Source organism: Hyperolius riggenbachi, chromosome 4 (genome assembly GCF_040937935.1).
Source record: "Hyperolius riggenbachi isolate aHypRig1 chromosome 4, aHypRig1.pri, whole genome shotgun sequence".
NCBI classification, from domain to species: Eukaryota; Metazoa; Chordata; class Amphibia; order Anura; family Hyperoliidae; genus Hyperolius; species Hyperolius riggenbachi.
Window position 1 is genome coordinate 333,447,178 of NC_090649.1, and position 21,422 is coordinate 333,468,599.

General features: G+C 41.7%; 1 protein-coding gene across 1 annotated transcript in view; it reads right to left on the minus strand.

Annotated features, from left to right (window-relative positions):
• The window catches only part of NUP133 (nucleoporin 133), a 175,379-nt gene that overhangs the window by 24,493 nt on the left and 129,464 nt on the right, over positions 1 to 21,422 (minus strand). Inside the window, exons 17-24 of the mRNA XM_068231837.1 lie at positions 19,462 to 19,584; positions 14,365 to 14,461; positions 14,034 to 14,285; positions 13,541 to 13,674; positions 12,329 to 12,487; positions 11,506 to 11,641; positions 6,635 to 6,753; positions 1,490 to 1,570 (exon numbers count right to left, since the gene is read on the minus strand). Coding sequence (XP_068087938.1) covers positions 1,490 to 1,570; positions 6,635 to 6,753; positions 11,506 to 11,641; positions 12,329 to 12,487; positions 13,541 to 13,674; positions 14,034 to 14,285; positions 14,365 to 14,461; positions 19,462 to 19,584 — 1,101 coding nt within the window. The remainder of the gene's footprint in view (positions 1 to 1,489; positions 1,571 to 6,634; positions 6,754 to 11,505; positions 11,642 to 12,328; positions 12,488 to 13,540; positions 13,675 to 14,033; positions 14,286 to 14,364; positions 14,462 to 19,461; positions 19,585 to 21,422) is intronic.

Consider the following 21,422-nt stretch of genomic DNA (forward strand, 5'->3'; position numbering starts at 1 on the left):
GTAGCCGCCGGCGGGGGACGGGAGGATCGGAGAGACACGGCGAGGGCACCGATCAGCTGCAGGGGGCTGAGGGAAGCCCCAGGTGAGTAAAACTCATTTTTTTTTTTTAAACTTAAGGTTCACTTCAAAATATCACCTAGGAGCAAACTTAGGAAAAAAAAGTGAATAGAATAAGGACCTCACTCCTAGCAACTAGTGATGGGAATTCTGGCTCTTTTCAGAGAATCGGCTCTTCTGAATCAGCTCCCATTAAAGAGCCGACTCTTACGGCTCTGAATCGGCTCTTCATTAAATGTCACTAAACACCACTCAGAATCGGAATAAAAGCCCCGCCCCCATGACAACTCCCGACTGCTTCTCTGACCAGGGCAATCCCTCCTGCTACTGCCCTGCCCCATACACTCCTACAAGCTGCAAGAGGAGGACTACATCTCCCAACATGCCTCAGCGCCCTTTATTGCAGAGCAAAGCAGAGCTCTGTGGGGCGGCTGAGGCATCGGCTCTTTCAAAACTGAGAACCGGCTCTTGTCGTTCGCAGCAAAGAGGCGGCTCTTAGAGCCGGCTCGTTCGCGAACGACCCATCACTACTAGCAACAACTACTGGATGAAGCCTGCCTATAGCGAGACTTTTGAAAATATACTTTCAATATATTGCAAAAAGTACTGAGGTGTAATTTAGAAAAAAAAGTTTGTGCATTGCCAATTACATAGACCAGGATTTTACAAAGTTACCCTGTGTGTGAAATTATGCTAAACTAAAAATCCTTTCAAAACTTTAATTACAAAAATGATCAGCAGCAGGATACAGGGTGTTGATTTCAGGCCGTGTGGGTGGGGCTGCTTTAAGTGGGATGGCACATGTTTAAACTCTCAGCAGATTGTACCCTATAGCAATGGCTGTCTGTGGTACAGGAAGCAGTCATTGTCTGGGTTCCTGACCGGTTTTACTTATGTTAAAGAGGACTTGAACTCAGAACTTTCTCTCTGCTCTAAAAGGAGGCAAGTGCAGAGGCTGCCGCAGATCTCTCTGTGGTATGATTATTTCTGCATTTTAGGGTCTGAAAGCATGCTAACAAATTGCATAGCTTTTAGACCCTAAAACCTGGAAATAATCATACTGTCAGGGAAGTTAAAGAAACACATTTCTTTGTTAAAGTTGATACAAATCCTGCAATAAAACTACATTGTATCTATTTCCTGCTTTCACGGAGCAGACATATTGGAACATCATTTACCAATTAGCTCTCTGCCGTGGCAGTCAGCTGAGCTGACACAGCTGAGGGATCAAACAACAACTTAGTCACAAGATAAGGGGGAAATAGTCAGGCTAAAACTCTCTAAATACATACAGGGTGCATTTCTACACGTTTTCCTTTTGTACTGTGCAAGAGTTCAGGACCACTTTAAAAGTGATTCGACATCATCTAGACAGACAAAAATGTGCTAATCATTTGTACTTGGAGTGCGGGCTTTGATGGCATAGTCATACCTCAGTAACATATTCTAGCAAATCAAGTGCTTTCTTGAAATCATTTTCATTTGCCCTCGTGTTCTCTTCACATATGTAAAGCTAGAATGTAAAAAATACACACATTATTCTTATTTATTGGATTTATATAGCACTAACAAATTAAGCAGCGCTGGACAATAAATAAGATTACAAACAATGATAACTGGGGTGACTGACAACACAATACAATAACATTAACAATTGTAAAGCGCTTTTCTCCCATAGGACTCAAAGCGCATAGGCTGGACTGTGTTACAGAAGAAATAGGTGTTCATAAATGCCATGCTTAAACACTTAAACCAATCTGGATGGCTATATTTTTCCAAAAATCGCCATTCAAAGGCAATCTGGACGAATATATCTGTCCAGCAGTGTTGCGGCGTTTGCGCACGCAGATCCGCGTGCAGGCGGCTCGTTCCCCACCGCTGTTACAGGGGATCGATTGCAAAAGAGGAACGACTGTTCCCCCGAGGAAAACTATCCCCTGTGAATGAATTAAAGAGACACTGAAGCGGAAAAAAATTATGATATCATGAATTGGTTGTGTAGTAGGGGTAATTACTAGAACATTGGTAGCACAAAAAAAATACTCATTTTTATTTCCAGTTATACAGCTTTTTTTTTTTTTTTTTTTTATAACATTGCATCATTATCTAATATGTGCAGTTTACACATTGCTCCGCATTCTAAAAGTTCTTGCAGAACAGGCAGTGAACTTTTGACCTGTCCTGAACTGTTCTCTGCAAAAGAAAAAACACAATACAGCTGAGATTACCTAATTAGAAGTCAGAGCTCTCTGCCACTTTCAAAGTGGCAGAGCTCAATGGCTATTTGCATAGATAACTGGAGTTTTTTTTAACTGTTCCTGTATTGGAAACAAATATTAGACTTATGTCTCTGCTCCTAATGCTTTATTTCTTAGCTGTACTACACAACCAATTAATTATATGATTTTTTTTTCCGCTTCAGTGTCTCTTTAAGATGCCTCCAATCAGGAGGCATCTTGATTAATGAAAACATACGTCAGGGGCCCCCAACTGTCCCGGATTCATCGGGACGGTCACGGGTTGGGGGAGGGGTCCTGCTGTCCCGGGAAACCCCCTGTTGTGTCCAGGGGCAGACTTGAGGAAGAAAAAAAAAAGATCGAGGCACCAGCCGCGGAAGTGTCCAAATGCGGGGGGAGCAGAGCCGACATCACTCCCTCCTCCCTCCCTTTCTATCATGGCCCCCCTCGTGAGTCCCCAATGGAGAGATTATGCGCAGCGGGTGTAGTTTACATTACTGTTTGGTGACCGGCTTCCTACTTCCTGTTTCCCATGACGCGAAATAGGAAGTTGGCTGCCGGAATGGTATGTAAACTAAACGCCCGCTGCGCACGATCTCTGCATTTCATGGGGACTCACGAGGGGGGCCATGATGGAGAGGGAGGGAGGGAGGAAGAAGAGTGATGTCGGGTTCTGCTCCCCGCCGAATTAATAGTACCGTTTTGCAGCTGGTGCCTTGATCTTTTTTTCCTCTTCTGCTGCCCACTGCCTGCACCCTCCAATCCACCCCCACAGCATAGCTCCCAACTTTGTCCCTCTTTCAGAAATGTGTCCCTCTTTCTATGTAAATATATATATTTCTATACTAAAAATGTGTTTGATTGACTCTAAACTTTATTCCAATCCTTTAAATTGATATATCACTAATGTTAAAATGTTACTATGAAGGAAAATGAACAAGGATAGAAAGGACCAAGGTGGTTTGAATTATAAAACAACATTTTTCTTATGAAATCTTTATGGTATGCGTGACTAGAGGCGTGGTGAGGGCGTGGCCAAGGGTGTGGCAGGGGCATTGCTTAAGTGTCCCTTTTTCCCATCTCAAAAAGTTGAGAAGTATGATACATCACAAATTGTAAAAAAACTGAGCTCTGGCAGTGCTCGCACTTCCTAGTATCTTCCAGGAGAGTGCTTAGTGCCACCTAGTGGCCAAAAAGTAAAATTAAAGTAGAAATAGAAAAAAAAACACAATACACACTGAATAAAAACTGATTGACCCCCCACCCTGCCCATCAACTAAAAAAAAGTTTTAATTAAAAAAAAAAATAGTTACCTTAGGGATTATGCTTTTTAATATGTATATTGTGAAGGTATATTACTATTATTTTGAGCCTTTATGTGCTTGTAATTAGTGATGGACGCAAAACTGAAAAGAATGCACCTTTATTTCCAAATAAAATATTTGTGCCATATATTGTACTAGGGAAATATTTTAAACGTCGCAATAACTGGGAGAAATTGGTGAATAAAATGTGTGGATTTTATCTACAGTAGAACATTTTATTTTAAAACTATAATGGCCGAAAACTGAGAAATAATGAATCTTTTTCATTTTTTTCTTATTATTCCTGGTGAAATGCATTCAGGAAAAAATAATTCTTAGCAAAATGTACCACCCAAAGAAAGCCCAATTGGTGGCGGAAAAAACAAGATATAGATCATTTAGGTGTGATAAGTAGTGATAAAATTATTGGCGAATGAATGGAAGGAGCACTGACAGGGGAAAATTGCTTCTGTTCTAGAGGTGAAAACACCTGCGGGCTGAAGTGGTTAACAAGTGGCTTTTCAGTTTGGACTTAAAGGAAAAATCCAAGGTACAAAAAAAACTAATAATAAAGATCCACTTACCTGGGGCTTCCTCCAGCCCCTTGCAGCCGTCCTGTGCCCTCGCTGCAGCTCCGGTGGCTCCCGGTCTCCTGCACTGGCAAAGCTGAACTCTCCAGGTCGGGTTCCGGGTCGGCTGCTGCTGCGTTCCATGGACTCGATGACTTTGAAAAGGCGGTACTGCGCATGCGCACAACTACTGTGCCTGTGCAGTACAGTCCTTTTGACGGTATTTTTTTTATACCTTGGACCTTCCCTTTAAATACTTCCAGGAATGGAGATGTCCTGATTGAGTGTGGCAGGGAGTTCCAAAGTGTCTGGAGGAAACCCATGTAGACCCGCGGAGAGCATACAAACTCCTTGCAGATGTTGCCCTGGCTGGGTTTCGGACTGGAGATGCATTGCTGCAAGGCAAGAGTGCTAACCACAATGCCACCGTGCTTCTCTCCTTCCCACCACTGCAATGGAAATTAATGTTCTCAAAGCCCAAGTTGGAAGAACTCCAACTAGGGATGAACATGTACCGGTATGTGCTTGAACCCTCTGGAGTGAGCATATTCCTCCAGGGCCACAGTGCAGCTTTCTACTGCGAGACTCACAGATGAATACTATAGATCAGTGTGGTCTCTGATCACATGACCACTGTGATTAGCCAGTTGCGATGCTGTGGGAAACAAACTTCACCTGTTTATACTCTGGTCCTGAATTATAAAAGTGAGGCTTTGTACTTAGCAATCCCTGGCCTTAGAGCGGCCCTAATCACCTAAACACTACATAAGCAGCAGATGACACCCAAAAATGCAAGCTATTCTACTTTTAAACCTGTGGCCAGCTGCTATTGCAGGGAATTTCCTTCTCTTTTAGCTATAATGAAAGGTGAAGAAAATGTTAGAATTTGTAATGCATGTGGATATGGCCAAATAATGTATGTGAACCAAACAAGATTGTAACTAGAAATCAGTGGCAACCCCCACTCTAACACAACTTTAGATTAAAGGAATACTATCAAACTATGGCAATTTGTCGCAACAGTATAAATGATTGTATTAACAGGTGTAAGGACGGGCAGGGTAAATATTATTGATGTGGGTAGTCATTTTATTTTTAATTACCCTATAGGCTCCTGCTTCGGGATAGAAGAGCCACTGTGACACTGAATGTTTACTGTTGCTATGCAACAGCAAACGAGGGAGGCGGAAAAGCCCGAAGCAGGAGCCGAAAGTGGGGATGGGCGCAGCCACTGGCAGTCTCTGTGGAAAGCTTTCCACGGAAGGCTGCAGGCAGGCGATTTCAAGATTGGGTAGAAGAAACTTGATTGCGGGGCAGAATAGGAGAGAGAGCAGTAGTCTCTCGCTCCTCAGAGTAATTTACTGCAGCGAGTCACGTGCTCTCCGCTGTTATGTGGGGAAGCCCGTAGTTCTAACTGTGTGTCAATAGGAAAGCAGAATCCCCTCTCATAATGAATTAATCCACTTCTCCGTCGCTGTCAGTTTGATAAGGGGACACTGCCTATAGGGGAATTAAAAATAAAAGGACTACCTGCAGCAATAATATTTACCCTTACACCTGTTAATACAATCATTTATAATGTTGAGATAAATTGCTAGAGTTTAATAGTATTCTTTTAAGTCCTCCTCTCACAAAGAGCAAATTAGGAGCCAACTACAATACAGTCAGAAAAAAGTAATAAGATACACAGTGCATATTCTGGTATCTACAACAACCACTTCTAAAATCTTAGATCAGAATATTGCACATTTTCCAAATAACAATAAGGCAACATGTTCCCTCAAGTTACAAATCTGGGCCAGCATTCATTTTGTCGAATATTGATTGCATCATGACCACTGTCGGCTTTGTCATGCCCCATGCTTGGGCCGCTTCTGCCTTAGCAAAGAAGCCGATCTCCAAACTATTGTTTTTTTTTGCAATTAAAACTAAGAAACTATTTGTATTAAAAAAAAACTGTACCAACTGAATAATACTTGTACCGCTACTCAGCAGTGTTTTTTTTTATTTTGCATGTTAATAATGCAGTGTCCCTACATGTGCAAACACAGAGAAATGGTTAGATGCCTGGGAGGTCTGGCTGTGACTGGCATGGAGAAGCTCCCTGAGACAAATCTCCACATATTGATCAATGAATATTACAATCATAATTGAAACAGGAAACTAAATATTTTAAAATGTGGGCACATCATGGCTAGATAAAGTTAAAACCCATTTCCAGTCAATTTGTTGCTAACTGAATCTTGTTAAGCAAAAAAGGAGGGGGTTATGGTATATTTAAATACAAATCTTCTGTTTTGGGGGGTTGACATTTAAAGCTCATAATATTCAGTTAACACTGTATATAATACAAATAGAGAGTCCAGTCTGTCCTGGAAGAATATATTTCACTGGTCATCATGGGGTATCCAACTTCCAGGCCTTCCTCAGTTACCAGTGCTGAGATACACTTTTCACACACACCTACCTTGATTAGTTGCAATGGGGTTAACACCGGCATGGTGCTTAAATCCAGTTTTCTATCCTCTAAAATCTGTTTAGGTAAGGTTTCTTGATGAAGAAGAAAATGTTCCTGGTCTGCAATTTCTTGGAAAAAAAAAAAAAAAAAAAACTTAAAAAAAGAGATACACAACAGTAAAGTTTAAATTGTTACCTGTTAGGTCCCAGGTTGTACAAATGGCTGCTCTGTTCTCCATTAGTACAAAACGGTCTGTCAAGCATGAAGAAAAACCGTGTACCCACTATCAATGACAACACTGAGCAAATCTATAACATGATAAAGACAAACCAATGATTATCAATGAAGTTGCACACAGGGCTAACAAAGTGAGTTGGTACAAAAATCATCCGACTCCTCAGTTTATGAAAACACAGACTCAGACTCCAGGTACCCAAAATTGCTCCGCCTCCACAGCCCTGGGTGCATATCATATGCAAAACGATCATGGCTCTGCACATGATAAAATCCATGACAATCACACTGCACAAACTAGAAATCTACGCACTGATGTACATGGTAATGTTTTTAGGCTAATCTAACTTTGATGCAGCCCCAATTCCTCCTCTCTCTACTTCCCAATTTAGCTAACTGCTTGACGCTGCTGCAGCTATATAGCTTTGTAGCTATTCAGCTTTGGTCTGTGCTTTAGCAAAACAGCATGTTTTCCTGTATAACTACTCTAAACGAGTGTTTGTCATGGTTATGTGATCACTTCACATTTAATGTGCCGATGCGGATATTTAATTTGTGGGGATTTTCACGAATTTATGAGCAGATGTAGAAAAATGTCCATTTCCTGGCCAATCAGGAGGTAATAGTAAGCTTATTAAGACAGAGAACATAGTGCTAGTAGTTTTGGGGCACATAAAGACTCCAACATCCAATCCGTAAAAACAAAGAAACAAAAAAAAACACAAACATACCAGCTGCCACTGAGCTATACTATAGTTGAACACAGAGCTGAGTGCAGCCCCAAGAATGTACAGCTGTCTCAACACAGATTCTCTTTTCCAATGAGAAGGTAATATTCAGCTTCTTTAGGCACAACCCAGCCACCACCCCCTCCCTCCTTGGAGAGAAAATGTATATTAGTGTCTCAGCAATTAAGAGAGTCAGTGTGTGTTGTTGCTATCAGCGGTTTATGGCTGAACTATAGTGGATTAATCCAAACAGCTCCAATAGATAGGTTGGAAGGAGGCACTTAGCGGTACTATATTTAAAAGTGTGACATATCATTCCAAACCGCTCTTCTGGGGGAAGCTGTACTATAATTAAAAGTAATAGGACTCCAAAAATCTCTTTTAGATGGTTTGGAGAGTAGTATCATGGTACAGATCTGTACTATACTTCAGTGTAACAAATGGCTCCAAAGGTGTTGGTAGCTTATGGACAGAAGCATGGCACATGGGATGCAGAAAAGGCTGAAGTAAACAATGGTAGGCAGCAAAATGGAATCAAGGCAGATAAGGAGGAGAGCTGCAGCCACTACCATCACTGTACACGCAAGCAAACGTCTCTATACTCCACCTTCATCTACTTTTTGTGCGAATTCTGGATAAATAGTAAGCCATTTTAAACATTTCACAGTAGTACATGCAGTGGTTAAAAAAAAAAAAAGTTTAAAGTGAATCTGAAGCGACATGATAAAAAAAATAATCACATATGATACTAGTTCTACAAAGAAATTATGTGAAGTCCCTTTCTGTTTTCCAGTATAGGAGGAGTTGAAAAACGAGCTATCTATGCAAAAGAGCTTAACTAGTCGGCCAATTTAAACTGAATGTTTTGTTGCCTCTGCTCAGTTCCAGCCCAATAAGTGCCCTCAGTTAGAAAACGGTCAATAGTTCATGTATTTTATCTCCATCTGCCCTCAAAAGTTGTATTCTGCCAGGAAAACTTTTATGGCTGTAATTTTCTTATCAGTGATGTTTACTATATTACCGACAAGACATAAGCAGTCAATTCTATGACTAGAAATTAATGCTTTTAGGCAGCAAAATAAAACAAGTAAAACAGCCGGTTATTAATACTTTTTGTATTGTACCTACACGTTTATTTCATGTCACATGTTGCCTCGGGTTCACCTTAACAGCCAAGGAACAGTGAGAGACAGCTTAATTTAAGGTTTTACTGCAGGAAAGTTCAAAGGTTCATTGTTTCTGCTTTGTTTTACAGCTTAAAAGAGTAAGGATTCTAAACTGCAACTGTTACAGTCTGATGCAATGTTATAAATAAAGCTCTATAACTCAATTCTTTGCTACAAATGTTCTATTTATTATTCATACTACACTTACAATTCATTATCTCAAGTTTATTTTAGGTTGACATTTGCTTTGAGCACACCATTCTTACATCATCATTCTTTACCTTCAGAGCAAGTTCACAGTTCTCAGTTGTGTTGCAGAACAATTCTGCATGATTGCTATGACTAATGAGCGATTGTAAGGCTCTGATCCACACGTGAGCTATGTGCATGCCCAGCTTTCATATTCCTCAATATGGTGCAGCGGATCTTTCCCTTTTCACTACGTAATTATGCATGATAACTTGCTGCCCATACAATTCTATGGTGATTTCACTGTACTATGTTGTAACCAATTGTGTTATTTTAACACGCTGTATGCAGGCTTTGTCTTAACCTCTTGAGGACCATGGGCTTAAACCCCCCTAAAGACCAGGCTACTTTTGTCAAAATAGGTCACTGCAGCTTTAAAGCCAAGCTGCAGGGCCGCAAAACACAGCACACAAATGATCTCCCCCCCCCCCCTTTCTCCCCACCAACAGGGCTCTCTGTTGGAGGGGTCTTATTGCGCCCCTCCCCCCCTCGTGTTTATTTTTTTGCAAATATTTATGTTTAATTTTTTTTTTAATTAATTCTGCCCATTTCTTTCTTTTTTCCCCCTCCCACCCCCCCAGCCGGTAAATCACGGCGATCGGCTGTCATAGGCTTCAGCCTATGAGAGCTGATCGGTCTTTAGTGCCCCAGGGGGACAGCCGTATCACACGGCCGTCCCCAGTACAGCGCAGCTGCAGATCGCAGCGCTGTACAATGTAAGTGGACGGCAGTTTCGCCGTCTAACAGTCTCCCGAGCGGCGATCGCCGCTTGGAGACTGAAGACGGAGCTCCGCCTACCAACAGGAGATGCGCGCGCAGCCTGCACGCGATCTCCTGCACTGCGAGCCCCAAGGACCTTATGCCGATCGGCATTAGGCAGTCCTGGAGCTGCCACCGCGGCCTCGCCCAACGGCGTGACTCGGTCGGCAAGCAGTTAAAATCACGGCGTGTGTCTCTGAAGGGGGGCCTCAGCGGGGAGCATTTTTTTCATTAGAGCCATACGTCATTGTCCTGAGACGTACGGCAGATCAGAGGAGCTGTAACAGCACTAATGTGCAGTTAGACGTTGGGTGAAACCTCTCCCATACATCAAAGGGGGAGATTACAACTTCAGATGAAACGACTGATAAGGCAGCCTCGTCCTGCAGAATGGAATGTGCTGGTTCAGCATCGCTTAGCTTTCTCTGGCGACGGGACTCCAGCACTGATTTAGGGTAAAGCAATATTGAAACAGAGTTTTATTCAACCATAATACAAGTCTTACACATTGCTATAATTGCACATATTTTATATTAAATGAGAATTTAACCACTTTCCCCCCGCCCGTACGAATTTCTCCGTCCCTTTTTCCATCCTTTAACCCCCAGGGACGGAGAAATCCATACTTTGCGCACTCCCGCCGCTGTCCGCGCTCCCGCTCGTAAACATGCCGCCCGCCGCTAGTAAACACGCCGCCGCCCGCTCGCCCGGAGATCAATGAACGGGAAAATCCATTCCCGTTCGTTGATCTAAGCCCCGCAATCATCCGCTGCTCTCCGATGGGCAGCGCGATCATTGTGATCTTACCCAGCCTCCAAGTACTTCCTCCAAGCTTCCGGAAGGACGCTTGGAGGTCGCATTAAAACAAAAAGTTACTGTGGCCATCTTGTGGCCAAATAGTAAACTACACCCTACACATTTTTCACATACAAATAAATTACTTTTACACAAAAAATTAACTCATTACCTCCCACACTCCCAATTTTTTTTTTGTAATTAAAAAATAAATAAAAAAATGTACAATAAAAAAAAAATACATAAATAGTTACCTTAGGGACTGAACTTTTTAAATATTTATGTTAGGAGGGTACAACACTGTTACTTTATAAACTATGGGCTTGTAATTAGGGATGGACGCAAAACTGAAAAAAATGCACCTTTATTTCCAAATAAAATATTGGCGCCAAACATTGTGATAGGGACAATTTTATAACAGTTTTATAACCGGGACAAAAGGGCAAATACATTTCATGGGTTTTAATTACAGTAGCATGCATTAATTAAAAACTATAATGGCCGAAAACTGAAAAATAATTCATTTTTTCCCAGATTTTTCCTATTTTCCCATTAAAACACATTTAGAATAAAATAATTCTTGGCATAATGTCCCACCTAAAGAAAGCCTAATTAGTGGTGGAAAAAAACAAGATATAGATCGTTTAATTGTGATAAGTAATGATAAAGTTATAGACGAATGAATGGAAGGAGCGCTGAAAGGTGAAAATTGCTCTGGTGGTCAGGGGGTAAACCCCCTCAGTGGTGAAGTGGATAAACATAATTTAGCCATAGTGCCCCTTTAAATATAGCAAAGACTAATAATGCTACTGAATGTTCAGATATCTAAAAGAATCATTAAAATAATACAAGCACATACTAACTGCAAATAACACTAAAGTAGGTCTGAGGAGTTTTCCTGCAGTAACATATGCTAAATATAAAATTGCTTTCTTAAAATAGAAGGTACCTTCAATTTTATCTTGCAATATATCTTCTTGGAAATCAGATGCTAAGGCAGCCAATTTACTTAGTGCCAGTAGTGTCTTTTTCTTACTAAAGTACCGGGTCTCCATATTTGCCAGGGTATGCAGTGTCCTGTATGCCTGCAATACAGAAAAAGAGCACATGAATAGAATTAACACAAGCATGCACAAATCCCTATGCAGAAGTCATTTGTTGGAGATCCATTAAAGGAACACTATTGATTAACATGTTTTTTTAAACTGAGGTAGAAATAGTTTGTCTAAGTCATACATGTCAAACTCCGGCCCATGGGCCAAATCTGTCCCTCAAGTGGGTTACCTACTTTGCATTATTTTTGGCCCACTCTACACCACCAGGGAAGCTATATTGGAGGTGAAGCCCTAGAACACCAGGGAAGCCATATGGGGGGGGGGGGGGGAAGAAGCACTAGATACCGGGGAACTGTATAGGGGAGAGTGGGGTTCTCTAGACTCCAGGGAACTGTATAGGGGTTGGAGGGGGGCCATTAGACAACAGTGAACTTTATAAGGGAGGAAGGTGGCCAGTACACATTGAGGTTGGCCTGCGACTAGGTCCCAGTGTACAATATCAGCCCACTTTGTATTTGAGTTTGACACCCCTGGTCTAATGTAAAATAAAAATCACGAGGCAGATAAGCTAAGAACACACACAGGTCTGAATTTTAACCCCATTCTCTGTAACAGGCTTCTGGAAAATCCAGAGGACCATCAGTTTGGCACAAAATTTGATTGTTTTAAATAATGCAATAAATTGAGTCTGGCAATGCTTTTCTAAAATCTGTTTACCTTTTCAAAGTCCTGGCTGTTTACTTCATGTAACCAACTAAGATGTTCGTGGGCCTGCAAAAATGAAGCTAGATGCCCATGCTGGGAAACTGGTTGAGACAAAAGCTTTCCACGTTTCCCTTTCTCCAAATACCAGCGGAACAAGAAATCTGAAAAGTTCTGCATTGAAAACAGAAAATTAATAATTCCATTGGAAATTATATATTGGTGCTTAAACAAACATTCATTTGATGTATAACAAATACTTTAAAGCTAGGTTACAGCATTTCAGACCTAAAGAAAACCTTTTGCTAACTTCACTAGAAAGAACCATGGACCAAGGAAAGCTATCTGCCAGGATTAAGTGACTGGTCAATAATGAATATAGTTTTCTTTCTCTTGAAATGCTATGTTTTCTGAATAAAATACCATGTGCACATTTCATTATATTTGTATAGACCAGTAACCCCCCTATTCTTTTTAAAAATGCTTTCCTTGCATTGAAGGGCATCCATGGCTATAACTGCTAGGTAATTCCCGGGAGAGTTGTGCCAGTGATTTATCTGCCATCTGGAATTGGGAAAGAATTCTTCCCTATTAAGGCTAAGTGGTCCAGACCTTGTAAGGTTTTTCACCTTCCCCTGGATCAACTGGGATATGTGCAGGTTCAGGATGTTTTTTTTTTTTTCTGGCTGAACTTGATGGACGAATGACTTTTTTCAACCAAACTTACTATGATTATATAGCAGAGTAGATTTCTACGACTACATGTCTCTCATAGCTGATTTCTATGGTTATTTTTTATTCTCCTGCAGGCAAGCTACCATCTTACTAGTGATGTCTGCTCTATGCACTGAACATGTTCTAGAGCTTGTGCAGAGTCTCCTTATCCTTTCATCTGTAACACTTCCTATTCACACAAAAGTGATTTCTAGTATTGCTCATCATTTGTCTGTCCAAGGAAGGTATTGCTTTGTCTTCAATAAACAATTCACTTCTGCAGAGGACTTCTGCAAATTCAAACAATTTTTTTTTCTGGAGTAAGGTGGATTGAAAAGAAGAAAGAACAGGCCAACAGCCATCTTTCTTAAGTTCTTCAACTGCTACATGTACATTAATTGCCTTATAATACCACAAAAAATACAACTAGTGTTTCTGTACTCAATTTAAAAAACAAACAAAAAAACCCTATGTTTTGAAATTATAGATGAGAGAATTCAAGATAATACGTACCTGATCTGCAAACTGAGTCAAATAACGCTGAAGCTTTGTCTGATTATCAGTAATTTCACATATTTGCACCAGAATGTCAAAATCACAAAACTTTTCAGCAAGCATACAGGCCCATTGATACTGCCCCAGAGTCACTGAAAAACATGGAAAAACAAAAGATTCACCTCCTATCATTCATCATGCTAGCGTTTGTTATCGTCAACAGTAACCTTGTTACTGCCATCTGTTCAGAATTCTGCATATTAAACATGGAAATTTTACATGCATATGCATTTATGACATTTCTATATGCATGCTTTATCTATAAAATAAAACCTTTTTAAAACTAAAATCCCGGTTCAATGGCAACCTTGGTGTCTTCCCTGACAAGCTTAGTCTAGAATTGTTAAAGGCACAAATACAAAAAAAAAGGTTTAATCAGCTGTGCAATAATAAATCCTTTTCCCCCCATTGAAGCTGGTTTCATGTTGCTTGAAAGAAGAATTTCACTTACAAAAAGGAGTAAGGAGTTCTGATCTCTTCTGTGTATATTCTGTCTCCAGAATGCGGAATCTTTCTTTATCGGATGGTCCGTCAACAGATTTCAACTGAGTGACATAATCATCGAAAAGATAATTTAATAAAGCCACCAACTGTTCAATGAGTTCACAGCGTAGTCTGGAATCAGCCTGAGGGTAGAGTTTTTTCAGAATTATTCCGTGCTGACGTACAATGACTGTACGGATGCCAAAAGGACCACTGGAAGCTGTCAAAGAGGAAACCGGTTAAAAGTTTTTTTCTACAAAGCTGAATTGAGAAATTTATCAGGACAATATTGCACATACCAGTCCAAGGAACATACTCCGGCTCTTTTTTCATGTGTTCACCTTTATAAAGCGTGGCCTTATTTTGTCTGTACTGGCATGCAGCGTGCAGCATATCCTAAAATCACAAGTCAACTATTTATTTAGATACTTAATATACTGTATTCCTATAGGGACTAGTGATTTTTAACATGTACTACTTCCACTATTTTCTGCAAGTAATTAAAAAAAATTCAAAATACATCTCCTTACATTTACCCATTACAGCATTGCACACTGTAGGCAAATTTCTAAATACTGTATACAATTATTTATCCTACAGTACAACAGTCATAATTATTATCCTGTTAGTATTTGGTTATTGCTAGCAATCTTTTCTTGTTAAAAAACATTGATTGTTTAGGGTTAATTTTTTTTTATTTTTTTGACAAAAAAAAAAAAAGTTAAAAAAATAATTATTCTGTAAAAGAAGAGATGATGTTAAGTTAAGGCAGTAAAGCCTGTAAGAGCAGAGAGACAAGACAAGAGGAGACGTTTGCAGGGAGTCGTTGGACAGATGAATAATGTGGATGTAACGTTTGTGGAACTTTCTCCGTGATCAGCGCACAACGCGTGCGCTGATACGGCGGAAATCCTCCACAAGCGTATAATTGCAGGCACCCAGCAAAAGGTGCTACGCACCCGTAGAGGGAAATTCCTGTCGGTAGATGGCGCTGGGGAGTGCAGAGGAACCAATCCTCTGTACCTCCACAAATGCCAGACAGGAATTGTACGAAGCGCAGAACGCAAGAGAAGCGATTGCGAATGAGAACGAGCAAAGGGACAGGTTGTATGTGTGTGCGCCAATCTAGTCGCCACCCCGCGAACGCACACACACAACAGCAGATACGAAACAGAAACGCAACCGCAAGAAAGGCGATTGCCAGAAGTGACACAAGGCAGATCAGAACAGAATACGAGGATAGCAAAGGCACAGCAAATCATACAATGAGGAGATGCGGAAAATAACAAACGCTAGCTAACCGCGAACACTGCACTCATTCGCAACAGTGCACGCGGTTATGCGCGGTCTCCACGTGATAAGCACAATAGAGACAAGCACGCCTAACTAACCATCGACAGACAAACATGAAACAGAGGACGCGAGCGCTTGCTCAACGGTTTCCTCACCGAGCCTTCAGCAAGCGCTCGTAGCAGACAAGACAGACACACGAAAACAGGAACAGGCGGGAGATAAGATCCACAGCACCAGCGAAAGTGACCAGCGCAACCCAGAGAGGCAGAACAGAAGGATCCACAGCACCAGTGCGAAGCGAGTGCGATCCAAGGACAGAGTAACAGAACAGAAGGATCCACAGCACCAGCGCAGGATGCCAGCGCGATCCAGAGAGGCAGAACAGAAGGATCCACAGCACTAGCGCGAAGCGAGTGCGATCCAGGGACAGAGTAACAGAACAGAAGGATCCACAGCACTAGCGCAGGATGCTAGTGCGATCCAGAGAGGCAGAACAGAAGAGATAGCTGGTAGCAACCGCTGCACCAGCTATGCTCCAAGAACAGAGATCAGAACGACTTCCTGTCGACCACCGTTGGGACAGGACAATCGCAACAGACAAACAAAACAGATAAACAATCCTAACTGCACTAGGGAATCTGCCTAGCACAGTTTCCAGGAATTACTCTAAGCTGATCTTCAAACAAAGAGCATGGCTGACACTCTCCAGAGTGTTTCACAGGAAGACACCTTATGACCAGCCAACCATTGTGGGAAACACATAGTACTTATAGTACACGCCTCCAATGAATGTGGCCAGGCAATTTGCATGACAACGTATGCAAATTCCTCAGCAAGCACAAGTTGCAAAACTGACAGAAGCTCTTCTTTCCAGAGTCCTGCAGCATGCAAACCTACACAATGGTCAAAAAGCTGCCTGCCTGCACAGGCAGCTGAGCAAATCATCACAGTGGAATGTTGAAACTGTTGCTACTGTATTGATCTTGGGGTAAAATATGCAAAATCTTCAGACAATAACCGTGTGGCATGTAAAGTACAGCGTGGAGCTGAAAGTTTTTACAATAACATCTCCCAGTTGATTCAGAGGAAGGCAAAAAAAAACCCTCAAGGGTTGGGCCAATTAATATTTAAGAAGGAAAAAAATTATTCCGGACTCTAGGTAGCAGTTAGACAAATCCTTGGGAATTGCCTATTCATTGTAGCTGTGGATGTCTTTCAATGCAGGGAATGCATGCAAAGTCCCCTTTAAATGCAGATATACAATTGTCAATTTCTGTAGTAAAACATTCTACATTTTAACCACTCTTATTGTACAGAACCCTTGTAGAGCCCTAGATGGCAAGTCCCCTTATCTATTGTACAAGCCTAGAGACAAAAAGCTCATCTGCCAAATTTTGTACTGTCCTCTGATGGATTTATACAGGTTTATCAGGTCAACCCTCAAGGCCCATACACACGTTGGACTTTTGCGAACGACGGGTCGTTTGAACGTCCTGTCGTTCAGTCGTCCGCACACCAAATCGGGCGTGTGTACAGACTGTCGTTCGGGTGATAAGACTGGTTTTGAGCGATCCGCCCAGCGGATCTAACAGCTTGTATTTGGGTCACAGCAGGTACTTCTGACGCCATGTCAGTTTCCCACTTCATATCTGCACCATCTTGAACAGGGCCTTATGTCTCACGCTGATCCCCCTCAACTTCTCCCCAGTCCTCTCTCCACTGACCTGTTAGCCTGATGAGCAAATTTCTCCAGCCAAGCAGCCACAGCCTCCATCTGGGTGCCAGCTTTCTGCGAGCGGGTCTGCAGCGAGACAGCGCCATCTTGTTTCCTCGGAGAGTCTACCAAGCCTTTCTCTTCCCGGAGCTTTGCCTTGCGAACGACAGCCATTTCGACCTCCAAAACAGTGCCAGCGAATCTCCAAGTAATCTCCTTCCCAGCGGACTGAGTTTGGAGCAAAAACGAAGGGTTTCTGCCGCCACACAGGGTCTATGTTGCAGGATCAGAGCGGGAGCTGTGGGAGACGTGTCTGCTCACATTGCCGGCCGGCCACGCCCCCCTTTGATCAGTCCTTTGATCTAGTCCATTGTTCTATCCAGTCCATTGACCAGTCAAACGACATTTAAATTAGCTGTGATTAGCATTTCAAATGTTTTGTCGTCTGTGTGTACAAGGAGTCTGAACGACTTTTTGTTTGAATGACAAGCTGTTCAAACGTCTGGTTTGAACGACAATCGGGCATAAAAAAATCAGACGTGTGTAAGCACCTTAAAGGTGTTCATTAATGACACAGTCTTGATTGTACAATCTTATCATTTCTATGTAATACGAGGACCTATCTAAAAGTATCCATTTAAGGTATATTCGCTGAAGATGCCCAGTAATGATGCAATTTTTTTTGTACTAGCTCTTCAAATCTAAGTAGTAGAAGAGATATGTAGTAAAGTGAATGGAATTTGAATTGATATTTTTTAAGTGATCCCACATCAAGATTGTATAATTAATAGCTACCTTTAGTTTACCCTTCTGCTACATAGATTTGATAAGATAGTATGATCAACATTGTATGATTGATGGTCACCTTATGTCAGTTTTGAGGGATCCCAAAATCTTGTAATTTTATGATATGGTAACAAGCCAACTACCGTATATACTCGCAAGCAAGCCGAATTTTTCACCCCCCAAAAGTGGCCCAAAAGTTGGGGGGTCGGCTTGCTTGTGAGTCATGTGCCAGTATGGGTAGGTAGGTAGTGCCCCTCCCCGCTCCCCCTGCGGCCGCCGCTGCTATTACCTTAGGCGGCGCAGCTTCCTCTATCCCTGTCCTGCTCCGCTAACTACTTCACAGCAGCGCGCCCCTCGACGGCTGCTGTGATGGCGGAGGAAACCATAGAGAGCGGTTCCCATAGTAACAGGAAGCCGCTCTCTATGGTTTCCTCAGTCATCACAGCAGCCGCTGAGGGGCGCGATGCTGTGAATTAGTTACTGGAGCAGGACGGGGATAGAGGAAGCGGCGCCGCCTAAGGTAATAGCAGCGGCGGCCGCGGGGGGAGCGGGAGGGGCACTACCTACCTACCCACCCATACTGGGACTATACTAGCTATACTGGGGCACTATGCTAGCTATACTGGGGCACTATGCTAGCTATACTGGGGCACTATGCTAGCTATACTGGGGCACTATGCTAGCCATACTGGGCACTATACTAGCCATACTGGGCACTATACTAGCTATACTGGGACACTATACTAGCTATACTGGGACACTATACTAGCTATACTGGGACACTATACTAGCTATACAGGGCACTTTACTAGCTATACTGGGGGACTACCTACCCATACTGGGCACTATACTAGCTATACTGGATCACTACCTACCCATACTGGGCACTATACTACCCATACTGGGCACTATACTAGCTATACTGGGCACTATACTAGCTATACTGGGACACACTCGGAGGGATCACGCGGCCAGCATTTCCTACCCCCGGGCTTATATGGGGGTCAATCTTTTCCTGGTTTTTCAGGTAAAAGTTGGGAGGTCGGCTTACATGCGGGTCGGCTTGCTTGCGAGTATATACGGTATATTACAAGAATTATTTAGAAAGAATTAGTCTGCAGAAGTCTGAAGCCTAATCTGAGAACGGAGCTGCACTATTCTGGATTATTGCCGGTCAGAAGATCTAGTGAATTTAGCTATACATATCTGAATTCTCCAAGTCAAGGAGGTGAATAGCACTGTGCTGTAACAGTTATAGGGTACAGTTTTGCTCAATATACAGTACATTTGCCTTCTTAAAACAGGAGGTATTTGCAATTATTCAGCTTTAAAACAGCAAAGTTTAGCTTTAAAACAGCAAAGTTTAGCTTTGCATCACTTTTGAATAATCACTCCTTTATCTCCCCGACAGCCGAACACATCCAGAACCGCTGGTGTACAGTGCGCCTACAGCCTATAAATTTCACAGAGCTATACTACATTCCTGCAAGGCACGAACTGATAATGTCTCTAGTATGGCTCTAAGGGCACAGTTTTAAAGTTTACATTTGTTATCACCAAGTTTATAATTTGAAGTCTCAGATTATATATAGGAGAAAAATACCTTTAAAATCATATTGACATCGACAACGACATTTGCCCAGTCCGTGGAGTCCATTGTTGTATTTTGTAAATCAGCTTCTTCTTGTTCTACAAAGCATTCAAAGATTATATCCATCTGTGACACCTGAGTTGAAGGAAAAATACAGCAACCATCAATAATATGACTGGGCACAAAAGTAGGGATGGTCAATGAGATCTCAATAACTGAGCCGATTCACAATTTTGCAAATTTTGTATGCAAATATATGCAGTTTGAGATTGAAAATGGACCAATCGAATTTCACCTTGGCAGGATATGATTGGTCCACTTTCAAGCTGCATAGATTTGCATATTGTTCAGTCCATGATGGACAGATGTCCTACTATACATCTCACTATGCATAGTGATCCCAGTGAGATTCCATTTCTTGAAACTTTGGTGCATCTGGTGGATGGCGCCTTAGTGACAGATGTCAATTCCATTTTGGATTATTGTCATTTTCACCGCCTTCCACCAGGCACTCCATCCCTAAAAGTCAATTTTGTTGCATTGCTTCTATTGTCACAGACGAGAATGTTAAACCACAAAAGGTACTGACATTGTTCACTTCTGCCTGAGTACTAAATTCAAGATTTGAAGACACTTCATGTGTGACTCAAGATATGTGGTCTACGCATTGAAGTGTCCCTGTGGCCAATTAAATGTGGATAAAACCAAACAACCCTTTCAAAAAAAAGTTTTTCGACACATACATATACTATCAGAGCTGTTCACTTTCGTTTTAACCAAAACCGCCACAATGTCAATTAACTACGATATCAAAATCTTGAAATGGTGGAAACACCACAACTAGTTGGTGATAGGCATTCAAGGCTCATGAACAGGGAGGCACATTGGTTTAAGGTTCTGGATACTATGGAGACCGGGGGTATGAACAAAGAGCTAGACTTAATACCCTTTATTTAGGTTTGGCCATTTTATTGAACGTTCTATATGTTTTGCATATATTGTACTTTGTTTCATAAGTTCATTTATTCTCTTATATTCCTTTCATTATTATTTTTTCATCTGTTTTTGTTTAATTTCATTCTTCTATCATTTATTTGTATTATATTTATTTTTACATTTACCATTATTGTTCATCCCAGTTATACATCGGAGTCTGCCCCGGAAGGGAGGTGCTGCTATAGTGATATGCAGGGATCTGACGGGGAAGCCTGTATTGCAGGGGCGTGATGCCGGGTGACGTTGCATTTATAAGAAACAGAGCAAGGATTGGGCAAGTCTGCTGCCATTGGTCAGCTACACTCTTATATGTTAGAGAGCAGTTCTCTATCAGGTCCATTTGACTTTGGACTTGCTTTGAATGGCTATTTTTAAATGTTGATCTAAGATTGGTAGATACATGGTGGTTCTAGTATATAAATTGTGTAATTTGCTTGTGAAACTTAAGGCTAACTGAGCTTGAGAAAGGACACAAAAAGTTCATCCGCCAAGCTTTTATATTGCCCTCTGAGGTATTTATACATGCTAATTAGATCCCCTCTAAGGCGTCTTTTACCCAGAGAAAATAAACCCACTTTATCTAACCTTTCTTGGTAAGTGAACTTCCATCCCTCGCATCAATTGTGTTGCTTGTCTCTGCAAAACGGCAATATCTTTACTGTGATGTGGTGCCCAGAACCAAATTCCATAGTCCAGCTGTTGCCTTACTAGAGTTAAACAGGGGCAATATTATGCTAGCATCTCGAGTTTGTATTTTTATTTTAATTCATCCCAAAATTTTATTAGCTTTAGCTGCAGCGGCTTGGCATTGAATACAATTATTTAACTTGTTGGCGATGAGTACTCCTAAGTCCTTCTCCAAGTTTGATACCCCCATCTATATCCTGCTTATTTTGTATGGTGCTAGAACATTGGCACGACCAAAATGCATGACTATACATTTTTCAACATTGAATTTCATCTGCCATTTATGTGCC